This window comes from Eretmochelys imbricata, chromosome 1 (genome assembly GCF_965152235.1).
Source record: "Eretmochelys imbricata isolate rEreImb1 chromosome 1, rEreImb1.hap1, whole genome shotgun sequence".
Classification (NCBI taxonomy): Eukaryota; Metazoa; Chordata; order Testudines; family Cheloniidae; genus Eretmochelys; species Eretmochelys imbricata.
The window spans coordinates 251954324-251975473 of record NC_135572.1 but is presented as its reverse complement, the minus strand read 5'-3'; the positions used below and the strand labels follow the sequence as shown (position 1 = coordinate 251975473).

The window sequence follows — 21150 nt, the reverse complement described above, 5'->3', positions numbered from 1 at the left end:
CAAATTCACGTGTCTTAAACTACACTCGGTTCTCTAGAAACTTCAGCTGAATGTGCGGCTTCAGAAGGGCTAGTGGAACGTTGGGAAGCATTAGGAAAGGGGTAGAAATAAGAGGAAATGTAATGCCACTTAATAAATCCATGGTTCACCCACACCTCGAATACTGTGTCCGGTTCTGGTTGCCCAAGCGAGATTAAAAAGTGAGGTGCAGTTCAGCTTAGAAAAGAAATGCCTGGGAGGAGGGGGTATGATAGAGGTCTATAAAATCATGAATGGTGTGAAAAAAAGTGAGTAGAAAATTGTTTGCACTTTCACAAAAACCAGGGGTCACCTGATGCAATTAACAGGCATGAAGTTTAATAAAAACAAGAGTACTTTTTCTCTCAGCGTACAATTAACCTATGGAGCTCATTGGCATCACAACATCCCATGGCAAAAGTATAACTGGGTTCAAAAAAGAACTGGATAAATTCATGGAGGATGGGTCCATCAATAGCTATTAGCCAAGATGGTCAGGGATGTAACCCCATGCCGAGAGAGACCCTAAACCTCTGCCAGAAACTGGGTGGGGAATACAGGTGGATCACTTGAATTACCCTGTTCTGCTCACTCTCCCTGAAGCTCTGGTATTGGCCACTGTCAGAAGACAGGATACTGGGCTAGATGGACCCCGTTGTAACTGGCTTTCTAGATGGACTACATGCAAACATTTTATTTAGAAAAAGTAAGAAGCAAATTCTTGATAAAGGTAGAGAAATATAGTGAAATGGCATATGTCAGCCAAGTGGAGGGGAGGAATCCTTCCTAAAAGGCTGTAAGGTAGGAGTGTTGCAGCCAATAGAATGTGAGAATTCTTAATGGCATCTTGTCACAGGGTGCACCACTCACCGTTGTCCTGGCGCCGCCTGCTGGTACTCTGGGGATTAGCTTGAGCTGTTTCCAGGTGCTGGGGTTTTAAAAAAAAAAACAAAACCAAGTGTGCAAGATGCATGATAAAATCACAGTAGTTGTCAACACTGATACCATGGTAGCAACTATCACTGTTAATACTAAGCAGATACAGACAGATATGAGACTGATGATGCTACATTAGACATCTTGCATACTGTATGTAGATTTCAATATCAGCTCAGCTCCTAAATGCAGAGCAATGGGAACAGTGCAGTAGTTACAGTAGGTCTGTGCAATATCTTGCATCTGCATTAGATTGAAGGAGGCAGGACAGTTTAATGTGGTAATACCTAAGCTACTGCATAGGCCACTTCTGCCAGCCAATTTACAGGAGAGGTTGTTAATGTTCATCTCTGAGTAAGCAAAACATGCAAGAAGATGCAATGAAAAATATTTTCAGAATATAATGGGTATTCATGAGAAAGCTGTGATGGTATTAGCGCACAAAAATTGTATCCGCCTACATAATTTTTATTGTCTCCTTATAGGAGCCTGGTTAAAACAAAATAATTGTATGAAACAAAATCTTCTGGGGGGAAAAAGTCATTTCAGAGCATATTTACCACACATTATATGTTCTGACAAAAGCAGCAATATTTACAAATAGTAGGAATACCTGCTTTCACCTTATCCCTTGAAAACCTTTATCATTATTTTGATCTAAAATGTCACTTAAAGTAATATTTTTTCCTCCTCCTAATCACTTGAGCCAATTATCGGCCTTCTTGATCTCTCCTTTTGTTTTGTCATCCTTTGCCTCCGTCTGCTTTATATAAGCTGCAAAGGCAATTTCCTTGGAGGAGAAAATGCACAAGTCTTTGAAGGTTAATCTGAAAGTATTCTGTTATTGCTATATGCTTAAGGAATTACAAATTCTTTATGAAAATCTTCTAACAAAACAAAAGCAAAAAACTCAAACTATACCATTCTGTCTTTAGATCAAGTTTCCTTTCCTATGTTGCAGTGTTTCCCAAACTTGGGACACCGCTTGTTCAGGGAAAGCCCCTGGCAGGCCGGGCCCTGCCGCATCCGCAGGTTCGGCCAATCGCGGCTCCCACTGGCTGCGGTTTGCCGCTGCAGGCCAATGGGGGCTGCGGGAAGTGGCGCAGGCCTGCAGTGGCGAACCGCAGTCAGTGGGAGCCGCGATGGGCCGAACCTGCGGATGCGGCAGGGCTTGGCCCGCCAGGGGCTTTCCCTGAACAAGCTGCGTCCCAAGTTTGGGAAACACTGCTGTATTGAATAGTAAAGACATTACTTGCATTCAAATATTAAATACCTTTTATTTTTTCCATATTCACTGCTTTCTGGGTTTATCCCACCTAAAGTCATAATCTTCTCTAGCACTTCCTTAGCATCCGGTTTTGATGTTACAATCTGGTGGTTTTCAGGCTGAAGTTAAGTACAGAAGACAGTAAAAACTTAAGTACGTTGCTGAACTGGGCCCAAAAATAGGAGTTGTATTTCTTACGTACATGTATAGCTCCACTGAAGACAGTGGGCCTCCTGGCATGTTTCAAGTTACACATGTGCTAAAATACCTTGCTTAACTGGGGCCTTAATGTAAGAAAATATTAAGATAATAAGAAAATATAATAAGAAAAAGAAAGAGAATGAAAGGCAGAATCGCATCTAAATTATTTTGGTAGCAATGGGTACATTAAAAATGCTTATACAGATGGCAGAATTACTTGAAAACCAAGAACACGTCCATTGTTCTTTAATTTTAGATTCTTGCATTTTTGTACAGACCTGCAATAAAGATGACGTTAGTCTCCCAGAGAAGAAAGTAAAGTTATTCTGCCATATCTAGTCTGTTTACATGTCGTTGGCAGATCTTTAAACAAAGTACTTTCATTGAAAGTTTTTGTAAACGTAAATTGAAATAATTACATGGTTACAGCCTGTTCATGTACTTGCAAAAACAGTGCTTGGAAAGGAGTAGTGAGGAGCAAAGCTTTCATTAGACAGTTTCCCTTTTATCTTGTGGTGACTTGTCTCTGGTACACCAGTCATAAGGGTGTATTTCCATAGCACTGACACATCCATCTGTCAGCTGGACCTTGTTGATTAGGTGATGTTGCATTGAAACCATCTAATGCCTGGTCTCACTTTCTGGTGACATTGTAAATAAGAAGCAGTCAGCATTATCTTCTGTAAATGTAAACTAACTTGTTTGTCTTAGCAATTGGCTGAACAAGAAGTAGGACTGAGTGGACCTGTAGGCGCTGAACTTTTACATGGTCTTGTTTTTGAGTGCAGTTATGTAGCAGAAAATCTACATTTGTAAATTGCACTTTCACGACAGAGATTGCACTTCAGTACTCGTATGAGGCGAATTGGAAAATACTATTTATTTTATCATTTTTACAGTGCAAATATTTGTAATCAGAAATATACAGTTTGATTTCAGTTACAACACAGAATACAATATATATGAAAATCCAGAAAAATATCCAAAATATTTAATAAATTTCAATAGGTATTCTATTGTTTCAGTGCGCAATTAAAACTGCGATTAATCGTGATTAATTTTTTTGAGTTAATCGCGTGAGTTAACTGCGATTAATCAATAGCCCTAGTTGTAAACTTTTGAAAGAACAACCAGAATATTTTGTTCAGAGTTAAGAACAATCTCTGTTCCCCGGGGCGGGGGGTTGTAACACTGAGGATCTACTGTATAATTAGTTGTTTTAATTCCCCCTCAGAAAGACGTAGTCAGGAGGTAGGCAGCTCAAGACTGCTGAATCATCTGGTTTAAAAAAAAAAAAAGAAAAAACAAGGAAATTATTCAGGTCCTGCCTTGAGAGAGTCTTCCACAATTCTTCTAGTTCGCTCAAACCTATTTTAGAGTTGAATGTGAATTCTTCTCTTCAAGAACCTTCCTTTAGGATTTAGACTCTGCTTTGTGATCCATATGATAAACCTGGATGAGTGTATGCTATTGACTTTCAGGGTGCTTACCTGAATATAATATCCCTGTGCATCAAGACCATAACATGTTTACGGCTTTTCTTTTTGGATTAATGTTAACACTTGGCCCCACCATTTTGGCTTATCTATAGGGTTCTGCAATTTAATAGTCCCCTGGTGAGCTCTTCCCTCATTGCAAATCTTCCTGTCCTGCCCCTCTCCTTTGTCTTCTGCTCCCTTTCCTCCTATCCTGTTCCAAGTAGGGTGACCAGACAGCAAGTGTGAAAAATCAGGACGGGGTGGAGGGGTAATAGCAGTCTGTATAAGAAAAAGTCCCAAATATCGGGACTGTCCCTATAAAATTGGGACATCTAGTCACCCTAGTTCCAAGCCTAATAATATTTGCAGTGTGTTGGCACTCTGTTTTGCAACCACTGAGTTGAAGTGTTGGTTTACTGTGTGCTGTAGGGCATGCAAAAGATAATGAAGTTTAATAGGTGTTGATTGTGGGGGAAGGTCCCCTACTGGAGGATTTCAGAGAGAGACGTTTCAGAGTAACAGCCGTGTTAGTCTGTATTCGCAAAAAGAAAAGGAGTACTTGTGGCACCTTAGAGACTAACCAATCTATTTTAGTCTCTTAGGTGCCACAAGTACTCCTTTTCTTTTTTTAGAGAGAGACGTATGATACTTAAGTGTCAGACAGCGGTAGTCTAAACACCCTGTGGTCAGACTTAATAAAGCTATGCCCATTGTCCCCAGTGTCAAAGCCCAGTTTTCAGAATTTAACGTAGTTTGGGGCAGACTAATCCAGTAAAAGTTATGGGATACGTATTATGGAGACTAAATTCAATAATTAAAACATGAAATAGAGATTTTACTCCTCCTTTCACAGAGAATTTGAATGCAGCTGTAATGACAGAGCTACTATTAACACTTCAATAACAAAACTGCAAACCTTTTCAGTTAATATGTGGCTGCTGTTCAAAAAGTGGCTTGAGCTGCAATTTCATGGTTTATGTCAGGAATGCCCATCAATTGAATGAAATCCTTTTATTGACTCCAGGTCATTTATTACCCCATGCATTAACTTTTACAGTAACATATAAAAATAGGTCTGGATGATTCATGGGATTGCTAACTGGATGTGAAATCTGGCTTCTATGCCATTGAGCTGAATCCTGCTGAGGTCAGTAGCAGCTGAAACTTGTCGCCATATGACTGTTCACTGGTCTTTCAATGTGAGCTGGTGTTGATTAGGAATGGACGTGTCCATGCTTATAAAATTATCCCTGTTTACCTCTTCCAAGGAGAAGTGATTACTCCTGGTCCAGGTGAGACATTGCAGGGGGGGTCTACACTGTCACTTTTTAGTCAGTTCTATGTTGTGGATAGACACTGATCCTTAACCGCGCACCAAGCCAACCTTTCTCTCACTTTTCACTGTGCTCTTTGAAGGTTCCGTTCCTTTCCTTTCTTTGCACCTTCCAATTTAAAAAAGTTTTAGTTCTTGTTTTAAAAATATTTATAGATTGTTTTGAGCATAATATGGTTTCATGCTGTAGCATGATTTAAACATGTTTTGCAAAATTGTTTCACTATTTTGTATTACATGGCTGATGGTTTTCATAAAAATGTCTGGAAAATACCTTGGGTTATCATTCTAGGGCTACATTTCAAAGAAGTACTTATGCAAAATAGAATCATTGTAAAATAACTTGACTGATGAACCAAAAACTACGTTTACATTGAATTCCTCCCCCAATCAAACTAATGTTTTACTATTTAGGTAAGAAAATAAACTTTCTCCTGTATAAATGTATTTATTAATGGATTATCAGTTATTTATTCAGTTTATTTTTTTAAATTAAAGATAAGCATATACCATAAAGAACTTTTTGTTGAATTTTGGTTTTGATGGTATGTGATTTTTTTTTTTTGCCCATTTTCATTGTGCAGTTCAGCAAATTAGAAGTGATATCTCATTGGAAAGCAAAAACTGAAGGCGTTTGTGATGCTTAAATACATGTGATGTATTATTCATTATTAAGAATAATTATGTGAAGTGGTGCTTCTGAGTTGGTAAAATAAAACCAAGTCTAAAAAGATCTTTCTTTAAGCAACATTATTTTGGGTATGAGGCCAGACTGTTCATTTTCAAATTTATTTTAAGAGTGCATCTTTTAATCTAAACTGTTAATAAATTAGAATTATTAGCATATATATTAAATTTTATTTTTTCATTGCCTGATCTGCTCATGGAAGCAAAAAATACAAAATCTTAAATGATTTCAGGTTAAATACTGATATGATTATCTTTTTCTTACACAGCTGTGTATGCCTAAAGGGCTGTCTTTCAGGACCCAGACTGACAACAGAGACCCGCAGTTCCACTCATTTATAATAACCAGAGAAGATGGTTCTCGTACTTACGGATTTGTGCTCACTTTCTATGAGGAGGTCACAAGCAAGCAAATTTGCACAGCCATGCAAACTCTTTACCAAATGCACAATGCAGAGCAATACAGCAGCGTCTATGCCTCATCTTCTTGCAGCATGGACTCACTTGCAAGCAGCATTGATGAAGGAGATGCCACTTCCCTGGCCAAGCTCCAGCAGTACAACTCATATGACATCAACAGAGACACATTATACGTATCCAAATGTATATGTCTCATCACTCCTTTGCCCTTCATGCAGGCTTGCAAGAAGTTTCTTATCCAACTTTACAAGGCAGTTACCTCTCAGCAACCCCCACCTTTACCACTGGAGAGCTATATCCATAACATTCTCTATGAAGTGCCCCTTCCACCCCCAGGGAGGTCACTGAAGTTCTATGGGGTTTATGAGCCTATCATTTGCCAGAGACCTGGACCCAGTGAACTTCCACTGTCTGACTACCCTCTTCGAGAAGCCTTTGAGCTGCTGGGATTGGAAAACCTTGTCCAAGTTTTTACATGTGTTCTCCTGGAGATGCAGATTCTTCTGTATTCACAAGGTAGGCTATCTTTCTGGATTTGTGTCTGATCTAATCAGACAATTCCTGAACTACTGCAGTGCTGAAACGTCTGTGAACTATTCGATTTCAGGGGATTAGTGAGACACAGTGTAATAAAAATAAATGAGGCTTTGCTAGTGAAAGGGCTAAGTAATTGTTTCCTCTAGGCATTGAGTGTCATTTGTTTAATTATGCATCATATTCATGACAGCTAGTGATAGAATTGACTTAATTGTCATCTTTAAACTGCCCTTGATCAGCTTGCAAGACAGCACAAAACTAACCCTCCCTTCTACAGGAAATTACATTAGGTAATATGTCTTGCACAAAACTCACATATTTTCTTTTTGATGTGACAAATTTTATTAAGATGTTGATGTTCTAACTTTTGAGGCCAAACTTTGAAATTCGTCTGGGGGTTATAAGTAGAAATGAAGTTGTCTCCTTATGGGCCTACTGGCCTCTCAAAGTAATTACTTTCATGAGGATGTAGTTGGTGGCTTCTGCTTGAGACACCTTGGGACTGCACTCAAAGGGCTGGTGCAGGTTAAATACGTTGGCAAAGCTGTCAGAGAGACATCTTGCACAGATCCTGTCTACTTGTAATGTTTTAATGAGCTTTTGGGAGTTAAGTTTTTCAGGAGAGAAGGTTCAACACTTCCTATTGACTGTACAAGGACTCTGATACAGGTTTCAGAAATGTCTAGTTCACAGTACGTAGGCTGCGAGGCTTAATGCTGGAGCACTGCTTCTTATATACTACAGGGCTGCTGACGAGGGCCTAGATTTACAAAGCTATTTAGGTGCCTATGATGCAGATGGTCTCATAATGTGATTTACTTTCAATAGGAATTGGGTGCCTCACCTGCTTTGTGCGGGAGGGAGAGCTCAGTGGTTTGAGCATTGGCCTGCTAAACCCAGGGTTGTGAGTTCAATCCTTGAGGGGGCCATTTAGGGATCTGAGGCAGAAATTGGGGATTGATCTTGCTTTGAGCAGGGGGTTGAACTAGATGACCTCCTGAGATCCCTTCCAACCCTGATATTCTATTCTTTTGTATTCTATCATTTTGTAAGTTGTACTAGGTGCCTATTTGCAACCTTAGTTGATCTGGCCCTAAATTAAAATGCATACTCTGGGGAGAAGAGAAGTTGGGGCAGGTTTTCAAATAAGAGTGAGTAAAGTTGGGCATCTAAATAGGTGTCGTATTTTTTGAAGATGCTGAATATCCACAACTGCCACTAAAGTCAGTGAGAACTCCAGTTGATCAGCACCTCTGAACATTGGGCCATGTTTGGGTGGGCGGGGAGAGGCTGCCTGAATATGGGTATAGATGCTGAACTTCACGTATCAAGTCTGAAAATGCTGCCCTTGTCTTAGACAAAGTGAAAGTTACTAAACGTTCAATAGTGACACCATTTTAAGTATACCAGAAGGGGAAAAGTGACACTGTCACCTTAAATAGTTTGAAAAAGATGAAATACAAAATTTTTTTGAATTTTCTGATGGAGCATCTGCAGTGAAATTTTTTTTTCTCCCCTTCCCCTTCCATCCCCACTCCCAGAAAAGTCTGAGATATCCTTGACCCAACTTTGTTCTTTGTCAAGAATTGTCTACATTAGACAGTGTGGTGGTGGGGAAGTTGTACGGTATGTTTTGTTTGACAAATGAAGCAATTGTGTAATTATACTGCATCATAATTCACATTTCTAAATGTGCAGAGTTGAGGCTAATGTGCAGCTTACATTTTGGTATGTTTGACTTTTTGTCACATAGTTTTTTCATATTTCCAAGAGTTGAAAATGAGATTTCTTTTTTGTTTAACTAAATACCACTGAACCTCTATTGTACTAAGCACCTGAGATCTAGCAGAGAAAGCTTCTCTCTAGTAAACTCCTGTGAAGCTTTTATCTTGAAAGAAGCTCTTGCCTTGTTGGTGTCTTCTTACAAAATAAGCAGTTACAGTGCAGTGTCATGCAGACCTGTGCACTTACCAATGCTTTTCACTGTGCAAATAAATTAAGCCACACTGTGCGCATATGCATGGCTTTCTTTCATCTGCAAACTTCACAAGCTCAGCTGGAGAATCCAGTGCCAAATATACTTCATGTGCACGTGGTGCAATTATCAAGAGGACACGACTGTCAACTCAAAATCAGTTTTCACTGGAACACCTAAATGTATTTCTCAGGGAGGTTATTGGTATGTCAGAATTTACCTTTCAGCCCCCAACCATTTCAGAAGTAAAGCTGCTGCTATATACCTTTAAAACAAACTGATCTTTTCCCCCTCCCACTGTTCTCAAAAATGTCTGAACCTTTTTTTGTTTGTTTGTTGATTTTTTTCTAACTTGCCAAAAAGTCAGTTCAATTCACTTCAGTTACAAGGAAACCCTGAAAACTTGAGCATGAAAAAGGAGCTTTGGACAGTTAAGTAATGTTGTAGGGAACCTACATAGTTGATTACTGGGCACTGTAATCCCCCCATTAATCTAACAGCAGAGAAGACCATTACCTCTAGAGTGCAGGAAAAGGAATTAGTATAACCTGAGGTCAGAAGGACACCGCATAAGAACAAGCAGGTGGAGAAGGCAACAGCTTGGGAGCTGGCTGCAGAGGGGAGGTTTGTGAACTGGAAGACGGGTGGAGGGCCTGAGAGCCCACCAGAGATACACCCAGTGTCTGGTAGAGACCAGTAGTAGCTGCGGCAGGAGGACAGGGGATTTAACAGAACACTTAATTTTGTATTGGGGGACACACAGACATACCCAGACACACATTCTATTAAAAGTTGAGACCCGATATATCAGCTTAACCATCTGAGAAACAAGTGCAGCTCTGTGTTTGCTATCATGCTGCTCCTCTGTTATACTCTGAATCCAGATTTAAACACAAGTGAAGGCTAGGGCACCAACTGTAACAATTTCAGAGTGGTAGCCGAAATCAGATGTTAAAAAAATTATAACATTCAAAAACCAGTCAGAGAACACTTCAGTCTCCCTGGACACTCAATAACAGAATTAAAAGTGGCAATTCTTCAACAAAAAAACCTTGAAAAATGGACTCAAATGGGAAACTGCAGAAGTGGAATTAATTTACAAACTGGACACCATTAAATTAGACCTGAATAAAGACTGGGAGTGGATGGGTCACTACAAAAACTAATTTCCCCATACTAATTTTCCCCTACTGTTACTGATACCTTCTTGTCAACTCTTTGAAATGGGCCACCCTAATTACATTGGCCTCATTACCACTACAAAAGTGATTTTTCCCTCCCTTGGTATTCTACTGTTGAGAATAGCCCACTTCCACTTCAGTTGAATTGTCTCATTAGCACTGACGCCCCTCTTAATAAGGCAACTCCCAACTTTTCATGTCTTGTGTTTGTATACTTGCCTACTGTATTTTCCACTCCATGCATCTGATGAAGTGGGTTTTAGCCCACGAAAGTTTATGCCCAGATAAATTTGTTAGTCTCTAAGGTGCCACAAGTACTCCTAATTGTAACAATGTAATTTGCTATTCCCAGGCACTTCTAGCCATTAGGAACAAAGCAACTCACATGGACTCAGGTTAAGGCTTTCTGGATTCAGAGTAGCAGCCGTGTTAGTCTGTGTCTGTAAAAAGAAAAGGAGTACTTGTGGCACCTTAGAGACTAACAAATTTATTTGAGCATAAGCTTTCGTGAGCTACAGCTCACTTCATTGGATGTGCAATTAACACTTTCAGTGTTGCCAACCCCAACCATTTTAAAAATCGTAAGTAAGATCCACCAAAATCATGAGACTTAAAAGAATTCTTTTATGTACCTTCTGTTTTAACATTGTGCTTGAGTCACATTTTTAAGCTGTTCTCCACAACCCTGAGGACTAGAAACTTTTGATTTTAAATAAAAAAAAAAAAAATAAAGCTGAGATTCTTATGGTCAGATGCCTTCAAGAGCTGGGGCTTTAAGAAGCACACCAAATATCACAAGACTTGGAGAAGAAAAAATTGAGTTGGCAACACAACTCTTCTAGCTACTGAACTAAAAACACAGTGTAACATTGTAAAATGTAACAGTGTAAAATATTTTATAATACAAGACTTTATGCAAAATTTTTCTTCTTTTCTCTATAGTTTAGTAAATAAGATTTGTCTCAAGACTTTTATTTTACTTTCCCTTGTGACTACAGAGAGGCAATAGTATTGTAAATGTATGGGCTTCCAACAGTTTCCAAGTAAATAACATTCTGTGATAGTTGCTATAATTTCCCAAGGGTCAGTAACAAAATGCTACTGGCGTGAGATCTCTGCTGGAGAGAGATGAATTAAATTGTGGGCTCTGCAGAAACCTAGGCAATCCATTTTGTACATTTGCCTTCCAAGGGATTTAAACATGAGAACGTGTGGATAAAACAAAGATTAATTTCTTTTAGCTCAGGCTGTTTCTGCTTACTGTAATTTTGAACGTTTCCCAAGTTGTTTTTAGAGGGATTTGAGTAATTGCTTCTCAAAGATTAAATATATTTGTGTATGTTGTTTAAGCTTGGGGAAATAATTCTGAAGACCGAACTTGTGTGTAAAACTGTTCCCTAAAAGAGATCTTGGTTCTCAGTATACTGTCTCTGTGGTCCAGCATATATTAATCTTGTGCAAGCATAAGAACGGCCATATTAGGTCAGACCAAAGGTCCATTTAGCCCGGTATCCTGTCTTCCGACTGTGGCCAATGCCAGGTGCCCCAGAGGGAATGAACAGTAGCTCAGTGGTTTGAGCATTGGCCTGCTAAACTCAGGGTTGTGAGTTCAATCCTTGAGGGTGCCATTTAGGGATCTGGGGCAAAAATTGGGGATTTGTCCTGCTTTGAGCAAGGGGGTTGGACTAGATGACTTCCTGAGGTCCCTTCCAACCCTGATATTCTATGATCCTATGAGGAGAACAGAACAGGTAATCATCAAGAGATCCATCCCCTGTCGCCCATTCCCAGCTTCTGGCAAACAAAGGCTAGGGACACCATCCTTGCCCATCCTGGTTAATAGCCATTGATGGACCTTTATCTAGTTCTTGTTTTGAACGACCAAGTGACTTACATGAAAATCAGTCCATCTAGGATATAGCTTTTAGTGCGATTAAAGAAAATACTATTTTCCATTTTAAAAAGATTAAGAAAGTTCACTAAAATAAGTGACACACTGTAACTTGCTGGGTAAAACAAATTTTACATGAAACACATCTGTATAAAATATTTATCTTTTAATTCAAGAAATACCAAGAGAACAGTTTCCCAGAGGAATCTGTGAATGTTCCCTTCCATCCACCAGGCCTATGTTTTGCTGATCAGGCACTTTCATTTTTTTCCTCATGCTGCTATTCACTGGAAAATGTTGCTAACTCTGGTAATGGTTAGGCTAGTTAGCAGGTCACCTCTTTGTTTTTTATTTAAACAACACTTTGCCTCCCAATTAGTTGCATACAAAGTCTGTCCAATGGAGCAGCTGTAAATCTATAAGACAGCTATACACCAGCAACAGAAGACAACCCAAATCCCTGAATCTGCCCTTCCCCCACACTCCCAGAGTGGAGACAGTGGCACTCTTCCTGTGAGGGCCTGTCATTTCACCTATCAAGACTGCCAAGCCTGTTCACAGGCTCCGTAGATTAGACATAACCTAAGTCTTTTTATATAAAAGATTGGCATTTTCTGCATCCCTTAAATTTGACCTCTAAAACTTGTATGATTATTAATAAATGTATGATGTGTCTACATAATACTGCCCTTGGTATAGAAGACTTCTTGTGATTATCAAGAGGCTTGACTGAGTTTTATTAGTAGACTAAATGTTACAAGTTACTGTTTTAAACGCTTCTTAACACAATAGACCTAGGAATAGAGGAAAATATACTACAGACATACCAATATGTATCTTTGTAAAGGTAAACACTCACAAATAGGTATCTTATAAATATGGCAGCTCCAAACTTTTACTTTGAAGTGTTGGTAGGTATGGTTTTGAGACACAATTTTGAGACTCAAACTAATAAATACTTTAAGACATTCTGGCTCTTAGCATTATGGAATGAAAATACGCTTTTGGTGAGGGTGAGCTTCAATAAACCAAGGCTATTTTTCCACAGATGTCAACAAGAGGTAGAAAACATTATGAAGTTTCAGATTGTATTCCCATGCTTATTCATGCGTATCATGCTAGTGAGCTCCTGAAACCAATGCAGTTTCAGGGTGCTAAAGTTTCTGATATAATTGTGATACTTTTCAGAGTCAGTGGTTGGCTTATTTACCAAATGGTGTTGACCAGAGTGATGGCCTGTCTGCCCACGGTCAGTCAGTGGGACTGTAGGAGAGGTTTTACACAGGACTGCGTGAGATGTGAAAATTCTTTTTCTGTGAAGTAGAAGAGAAGAGAAGAGATAAGAAATTAACTGAGCCTGGCACAAATATGAGGCTGGTGGCTACAGGCTTTTTTGACTGTACACTTGAAAAGATGTTTAGTTGCTTATTGTTTCCTTATGAGAAAACGTGATTCTTAATTAAGTTTTATCGTGTGTTTCCATGTTATAAGGAAAAATCTCCATAGAAGTACAAAGTATTTATTTATTTATTTGGAAGTTGCTGCAATCTGGGGGAGGAGCAATAAGCCTGTTAAATATAGTGAATGGCTCTCATGAGTTAATGGCCATTTGCCTATATTGGTAATGAACAATTTTGCAGGTGAAGATTTTCCATAAATGTGGCAAACCCTTTGATACCAACATACACTCTTTAATACATTGCGCAGCTTAGATTGTCCCATTTATATAATGGATATCTAGTGGCATTAAATTAATCACTTTGTTTGAATATTAAAGAAAAAAATAACTTACTATTGAAGTTGAAATAGTTACCAGCTTTATTTTTAAAATGTGGTCATGGATTGGTGACGTAAAATGAAATTTTACTTGTATTAGTGCACAAACATGTCTATATGGACAGTAACCGTACACGGGACTAAAATCTCTCTACTCTGACTTATGAATTTGGAAAAGGAACAGAACATAGGTGTGCTGCATGAACAGAATGTTTCTCTGAAATTTTAATTCTCATTAGAGTTTTATCCTCTAGGATTTTACTTGATAACTCAGCCCAGCAATTGTTCTTATCTGGAAACTACTGTTAATGCGTGATCTAGATTTCTCTCTTGGAAAATGCTTGAAAAACTTAAGCAGTTGTGAAAAAGGATCTGACAGCAATTTTTCCATACTGTTCATTCCTTTCTCCTCTTGTCCCCTGCACAAAGATTATGCTGTTATTAAACTGAACCAAATCTTTTTTTTTTCCTGCTGTACTATGATTAGGGTGACCCAGGTGTCCTGTTTTTAAAGGGACAGTTCAGTTTTTTGGGACTTTCTTATATAGGCGCCTATTACCCCACCCCCTTTCCCGTTTTTTCAGTTGCTATCTGGTCACCCTAACTATGATGAGCAGTCCTTTAGTGGACTGGTTTTGATTTCAGGTCACAGTGGAACAGATCTAGATAAAATATCAGTGTTGTGTGCAACAATTGCTTGCTGGGATAATATTTTTTTAAATGTGTATTTTTACTGCAACACTTTAAAGAGTGTGGTTTATTTAAAATCAAATCTGAAGTATTGCAAACTATACTTACATTGCTTTATAGTTCCCATCTCCACAAAGCTGATTTCAAATCTTAAAGCCAAGAGATACTTGAATGCCTTTTTTCTTTCTCTTTAGATTATCAGCGTCTGATGACAGTAGCAGAGGGAATCACCACACTGCTGTTCCCATTTCAGTGGCAACATGTATATGTTCCCATCCTTCCTGCCTCTCTCCTGCATTTTCTTGATGCTCCTGTCCCTTACCTGATGGGTCTTCAGTCCAAAGAGGGAACTGACCGTTCCAAACTAGAACTTCCTCAAGAGGTAATTACTGTATGGAATTGTCAACCTTTGTATTTTACTAACCCAACTTTAAATATTTTATCATTATTCACGCTAGTCTCCACTGGAAAGCTGCCACAACATAAACAAATGCCCAAAAGAACTTTGGCACAGGTAAGACTCTGCTTAGAGAGGCTCTAGGCTGGAATCTTGCAGGACAAAATTAAGAGATGCTATGGGAAAGCCTGCACAACAAGTACTAGTCTATGTGGGCCTGACTTCAACAATTGCTGTTAATCCTTTTAACTGCCAAACTCTTGTCTTTGCTCCTCCAGAGAGATAGATTTACTAAAGTAAAAAATCAGTAACCACAGTAGAAAAGACTGTTCTGACAATCTTTTCTCCACCAGCTTGTGGGTATGGAGAGAGTATGGAAAAAGACTTTTGTACCTCTGAAGCTCAGGAGGTTCCTCCTCTTCTCTGCTTCACGTGCCACCCCTGTAACTCTTTTATCAAAGTCACAATCCTTGATGGAATTTCTTTTAGGGACAATGCACTGGAATTGATGCAAGGATTGCTGTTAAGTGGCACAGGGCCTTTATGTGCACTTCCTCCTCCCCACAACATGGAATATCCTAGCTGTTTCCGGTGTACTCCCAGACCCTACCTGCCCATGGATGAGCTTTTGGGAATTGTGGCTGGGTCTGCCACTAGACCACCTGCCTGGCCTTAAATGAGTTATATTTAAAGTTTATATTTTTAGCTAAGGTCTCTGCATGAGTGCATGTCTGAGTACTTTAAAAACATTTACGTGACTTTAGTAACTATTATAGGTGCTCGAGTTACACCTCTGTAGACGGAAGATCTCTCTATGCAATACATTGTGGAAAGTGCAAACTTACACCCCACTCCCCCACGGTGCCTTATCAGTGTGCCTCCTCTGACAGTGAGAGGGTAGTTGAGTCTCTACTTGCTCAGTCCTTGGCCCCTCTGAGACTGCTGGCTAGTGAGTTCTTCATTGACAGTGAGGGTAGGGATGGAGTGTCGGAGTAAGAATTGGAGTACGTTCATTTCAAATAAGCCCCGGACATCCATCGTAATGGTAGTGACTTGGGTTACTGCTAGGCTGAGCCATATTTGAGGTGGTGATCAAGAAGTGAATGGTGGTAGGTTAAAGAGCCTGTCTTCTGAACTGTCGATAGGCTTTTTTTGGATTTCCCTTCACAATAAATACATTTTTCTAAAGACTTATTTGTGTTGCTGTAACCGGGGTGGCGAGTTACAGGGGCCTGTGGTGCCTGGGCTCCAGCAATATTCAGGGCCGGGGCCCCAGCTCCACCAATGTTGGGAGCTGGGTCTCTCCCCTGGCCCCTCCCTGCTGCCCCCACCCCTGCGCGCCTCCCCTGTCCCCCTAGCGTCCCTGCCTGATTAAAAGCAGGCACCACTCCACACTGCTCTGCCTTGCCTGAGCTGCTGGCTGCTGCTGCTGCCTAAGGCTAGATTACAGTACAAGAGCAGGCTGAGGCAGCTGGTTGCTGCTGCACCAGAGGAGGGGAGGAGGTGCACAGGATTGGCAGCCCTCCCCTCGCCTGACACCTACCGGGAGGCGATGTCGAGGGGGTTTCCAGACGGGATACCTCTGAACCTCACTCACCTGAGCAGCTGCTGTGGGTTCCTTGAGTGTCTGACCCTGTGATCCTGCCCCCTCTCCCCATGAGCAAGGGGCAGCTTCTCTCCCTCCCGCCCCGTGAGGCTTCACTGTGGGGCAGCAGGGGAGGAAGCCACATATGATGGCAGCCCCCTCCCCCTCCCCCTCCAGCACCTACCTGCCATAGGGGAGGTGAGGGGGCTTCCTGGACCTGAGCAGCTGGGGCTTGGGTGAGTGTTGTGACACCCTGTGCCCCCTGCCTGCAGTCACCAGTCCTGCCCCACACTGGGCAAAGGGCAGCCCCATCCCCCACCCCCAGTGAAGCTATGGTGAGGGGCAGCAGCAGTGGGGGAGAGGGTTGGGGGGTGGGGGGGTCCTCTCTCTCCCTAGCCCAGGGGCAGCCTGTCTGCACCCCAAGCTCCTCATCCCCTGCCCTGCCCCACCCCAGAGCCTGTGCCTCAAAGCCAGATCCCTCACCCCCTGCACCCCAGCCCAGACCCCTCACCCAGTGTCCCTCCCAGAGCACATCTCCCACACCCATTCCTCCTGCCCCAGCCCAGACCCCACACCCCAGTGCCCTCCCAGAGCCCGACACCTCCCCCCTCCTGCACCCAAACTTCCTCCCATACCTTTAGGGAGGTGGAGGGCGGGGGCGCGACTTGGACGCATTCTGGGCACCACCAAAAATTCTACAAACCTGCTGCCCCTGGCTGTAACACCTAGTCAGCACAGTGCCATTGTCCCATGTCTGTGGGGTTCCAACGGGGATGGAGCTCAGCTGTTCTCAGTGGTGGCAGATGAAAGAACAAGAAGCAATGGTCTCAAGTTGCAGTGGGCCAGGTCTAGGTTGGATATTAGGAAACACTATTTCACTAGGAGGGTGGGGAGCCCTGGAAAGGGTTACCTAGGGAGGTAGTGGAGTCTCCATCCTTAGAGGTTTTTAAGGCCTGGCTTGACAAAGCCCTGGCTGACATCATTTAGTTGGTGTTGGTCCTGCTTTGAGCAGGGGATTGGACTAGATGACCTCCTGAGGTTTCTTCCAATGCTAATCTTCTATGATTCTATGTGACAAAGAGATGGTTCCTTAAGTGCTTGAGGATAAGTACTTCAGTAAGAAACCAGGCAGGAATGGGGCTGGGAAATGTTCAGTGCAGAATTTCTGCCTAGAACCAGAGGCAGAGAAACGGTGCTGGGATAATATTGCTTTATAATAAAGATCCTTTTTCAGTGTTAGGAGGAAGTGACTTTGATTCTTTGCATATGATGATAAGGTGGTTGTCAATAAGTCTTCTCTTGAATAAAGTGTCCTAACCATGTGAAACTTGCTGTGTTTTAAACACAAAGAAATTATCTAGCCATGCTTTTCAAAAAGGTTGTGTGAATACAGTGTAATTATTGTGCTCTTTTTAGTTACCAGATAAATTTAAAAAATTACATCTTAATGTAGTGGCCTGGTAATACTAATGTTATGCCAAGTTAAATGTCTCCAATGTAGAGAAGGTAATATTTGGGAGGAAAAACTAACTGTTAATCAACTTAATAGTTGGAAAATGCCAGCAGTTATAAAAGATATTGAGTGCCAAAAACAGATACTCTGAACAAAACAGTTGTAGAGCTATTTCTTCTTTTTTTCTAAATATGCACCACATATTCTGGGGAAGTACTATATTAAAGGGTATTTATTTTTTGATGCTTTATTATGTTCTCCCATTCTATATGTGGGCAATGGTTAATCTCATTTGAAAAGTAGCTATAGTATGTGGTTGATACAGTATGTCATAACAATTATGGGGGGGAAGAACCTTGAATTTAATAGAGAAGGTTTTGAATCTGGACTTCATGCAGATTAAAAAAATAAAAAGCAAGCAGAAAATCCTCTTAACACATGAGTGATGATGAAATACTGTTCACTTTAGCATTCCTTTATTGTTCAGGCCAAGGGACAGCTTTTCAAGCCCTTGGTCTAAATATAAACCATTTGTGCATTAGAGATAAAATTCTAACAACTGGCCATCATGCCGCCTTAAGGTTACTAATCTCCTTGCATTTACTTTAATCGTCAGATCTTTTTTGAAGAGGAAAGTGAACAGGACACCTTAAGGGATTTCTGAACCCAAATGTCATTTTAAAATTTTGTAAATCTTATGCAGAGCTGAAATTAAAAAGCCTTTGAAATGCAATATTGATAGATAAGACCGTCTTTGAGCTAAGAGCATAGAAAGAATTGTGCTACTGTGGGTCATTAACCATTTCATAAATATATATGTTAAGAAAAGCAGATTGCGCTTTATACTGAGCAATAATTTTATTTGCATGTGTTCCAACTTTATTATAGTGCATTATCACTGTTTTCTATTTTAACCAGCGCATTTTTATATCACAGAAAGGATTAATGTGTAATTAATGTCAGAAATGTCCTTGAAATTAAAGAATATTTTCTAAAACAACTCTAGGGGTTTGGTTTTATTTTTGGTTTGGTTCATTGTTGCATTGAATGTTGTCCTGCTGAAAATTAATTTCCTTAACCTGGTCTGGGGATTAGCCTATAATAATATATAATCTAATTTTGTTAGAAATGGAGTGGATATTTAGGATGCACTAGAGAAACCGAAGGCATCCTGGTAACCAATTAAATATCAGTTCAAAGCCTAACAAGGACATGTTTCTGTTACCCTGTGAATATGTAGGTCTCTTGTTCCATAGATTTTTACGTCCGGCTGGAACATTTTAGAACACGGTACCCTTGAGAAACTGGTTTGTTTTAGCACTTGCTTTAATCAGCACAGTGAATTCATAGGCAGTGAATTTCAGATGCAAGCTGCAGTTCAGGATTAAAAAATCAGTTACTGTTTTCATTGTGCCATTATTCCTTAGGGTGCATTTGCAATGTAACTAATTTATATATAGGATTTTCTCTCTATGAAGCTTCTGAAATAAAGTGTCTACTAAAGTAGACTGTTAACTGCACACAGTTTTAAAGTCCATGGTCCAAGATCATCCCTGTGTTTTTAAAAGCTGCGTGAGGGAAATAGAAAATCTCTTCCATGAGGAAATCCTCATGGAAATTTCCCTGCATGACACATTGGGAGCCAAATTTTGTTCCTCAGTGGGAATGCTGCCATTAAAATAATGCAGATCCCCAAGGGTCTGTGTGGAGGCGCTGCACTCCCACATTGTGGCTCTGATCCCATCAGGATCCTCTCCCTACCCCCACTTCTTGGTAGCCTAGCTCCAGAGGCTCCCCTGGGTGAACTGGCTGCCAGGAAGAATCCTCAGAGAAGTTATAAATGCCTGGAGCTACGTTGACTCTTGTGACTAATGTTCAAGTGGGCAGAGGGAGCAATGTGATTTTTCTCCCCCCACCCTCCGCCTCTTTCATAGACCCTGTGGGGGGGACCCTCCAGCAGTGTCTGGGTGGCAGGGTAAAGGGAGGTGTCCCTTTGTACCACAGACTCCCCAAGCCCTTTTCTACATAGGAGACCATGCTCACTCTGTCCCCCACCCCACATGGATCTAAGGAGGTGCAGTCTACCTCCTTGATTTATAAAGTCACACATTTTTAAGTATTGCCATCAGTAAGTCCCTAGATTTATTTCAGTAAGGCCATACACTAGTGGACTCCCTAAGTCACTTTCCTATATGGCTGCTATTCTTATCTAGCACTCAAACCCAATAAATATAGTAAGAGTGGATGTCACCAGCTGGTGACGTGGAAATAATTCCTCATTCTTGATATGTTTTTGGGGGGTTTTTTGTTAGTTCATTTAAAAATCAAGTTGGAAAACACAAACTAAGATCTGGGATTATATTCTAGAGGTTGAGAAATAAATTTGGAGCCAATTTCCCATTTTCAAAAATGTATATGTAATTTTTTTAATTGTTTTTGGTCTTTCAGGCTAACTTGTGCTTTGTGGATATTGACAATCATTTCATAGAGCTGCCAGAGGAATTCCCCCAGTTCCCGAACAAACTGGAGTTTATTCAGGAAATCTCTGAGGTTCTCCTTCAGTTTGGAATCCCTCCGGAGGGTAACCTGCACTGTAGTGAGAGTGCCACCAAACTCAAGAATCTTGTCCTTAATGACTTGGTCAATGACAAGAAGAACGGAAATATACCCAGCAACACCATCAACATGTACGAGTTGCTGAAAGGCAATGAAACCATCGCCCGTTTGCATGCTCTAGCAAAGAGGACGGGAGTGACGGTAGAAAAAATGACCATCACAGCTCCTATGGCAGAGAAGGAAAGGGACATAAAACTGCAGTGTGAAGAAGAGGAGCTGAGGGACTATAAACTAAATGTGCAGCTTCGTGAGGTCTTTGCCAACCGCTTCACTCAGATGTTCGCGGATTATGAGGCCTTTGTCATTCAAGCTGCACAGGATATGGAGTCATGGCTGACCAACAGGGAACAGATGCAAAACTTTGACAAAGTAAAAACAACCAGAAGCCTTTTGGTTTAGCTGACTGCTATTGGGTGAAATAGCTACATTTTAGTTATTTATTCATTGTTCATCTACTCCAGAGTCCTGTGCCTTTTGATATACAGGGTTAGAACCTCAGTTGGTGTAAATCGGCATAATTCCATTGAAGTCAGTGGAGCTATCAGCTGAGGGTCTGGCCTGCACATGCAAATATAATTCTAGCTGGTGGCTAAGCAGTTGACGGAGCATTACCTGTGACTTTGTTCAAAGCGTAGTGATATATAAGCACTCGCGTACTGTGGGAATAGGTGCATTCATGGAACTTAAAATATAAATCCTTTTATAGTGA

The 21150-nt window shown here is 40.7% G+C and overlaps 1 protein-coding gene across 2 annotated transcripts in view; it reads left to right on the top strand.

The window, feature by feature from the left end:
- Positions 1 to 21150, top strand: part of DENND5B (DENN domain containing 5B) — a 170191-nt gene that overhangs the window by 89644 nt on the left and 59397 nt on the right. For both annotated transcript variants that reach the window (XM_077807515.1, XM_077807514.1), the window contains 3 exons: positions 6190 to 6856; positions 14585 to 14772; positions 20274 to 20810. In XM_077807515.1, the coding sequence (XP_077663641.1) occupies positions 6190 to 6856; positions 14585 to 14772; positions 20274 to 20810 (1392 nt within the window). The remainder of the gene's footprint in view (positions 1 to 6189; positions 6857 to 14584; positions 14773 to 20273; positions 20811 to 21150) is intronic.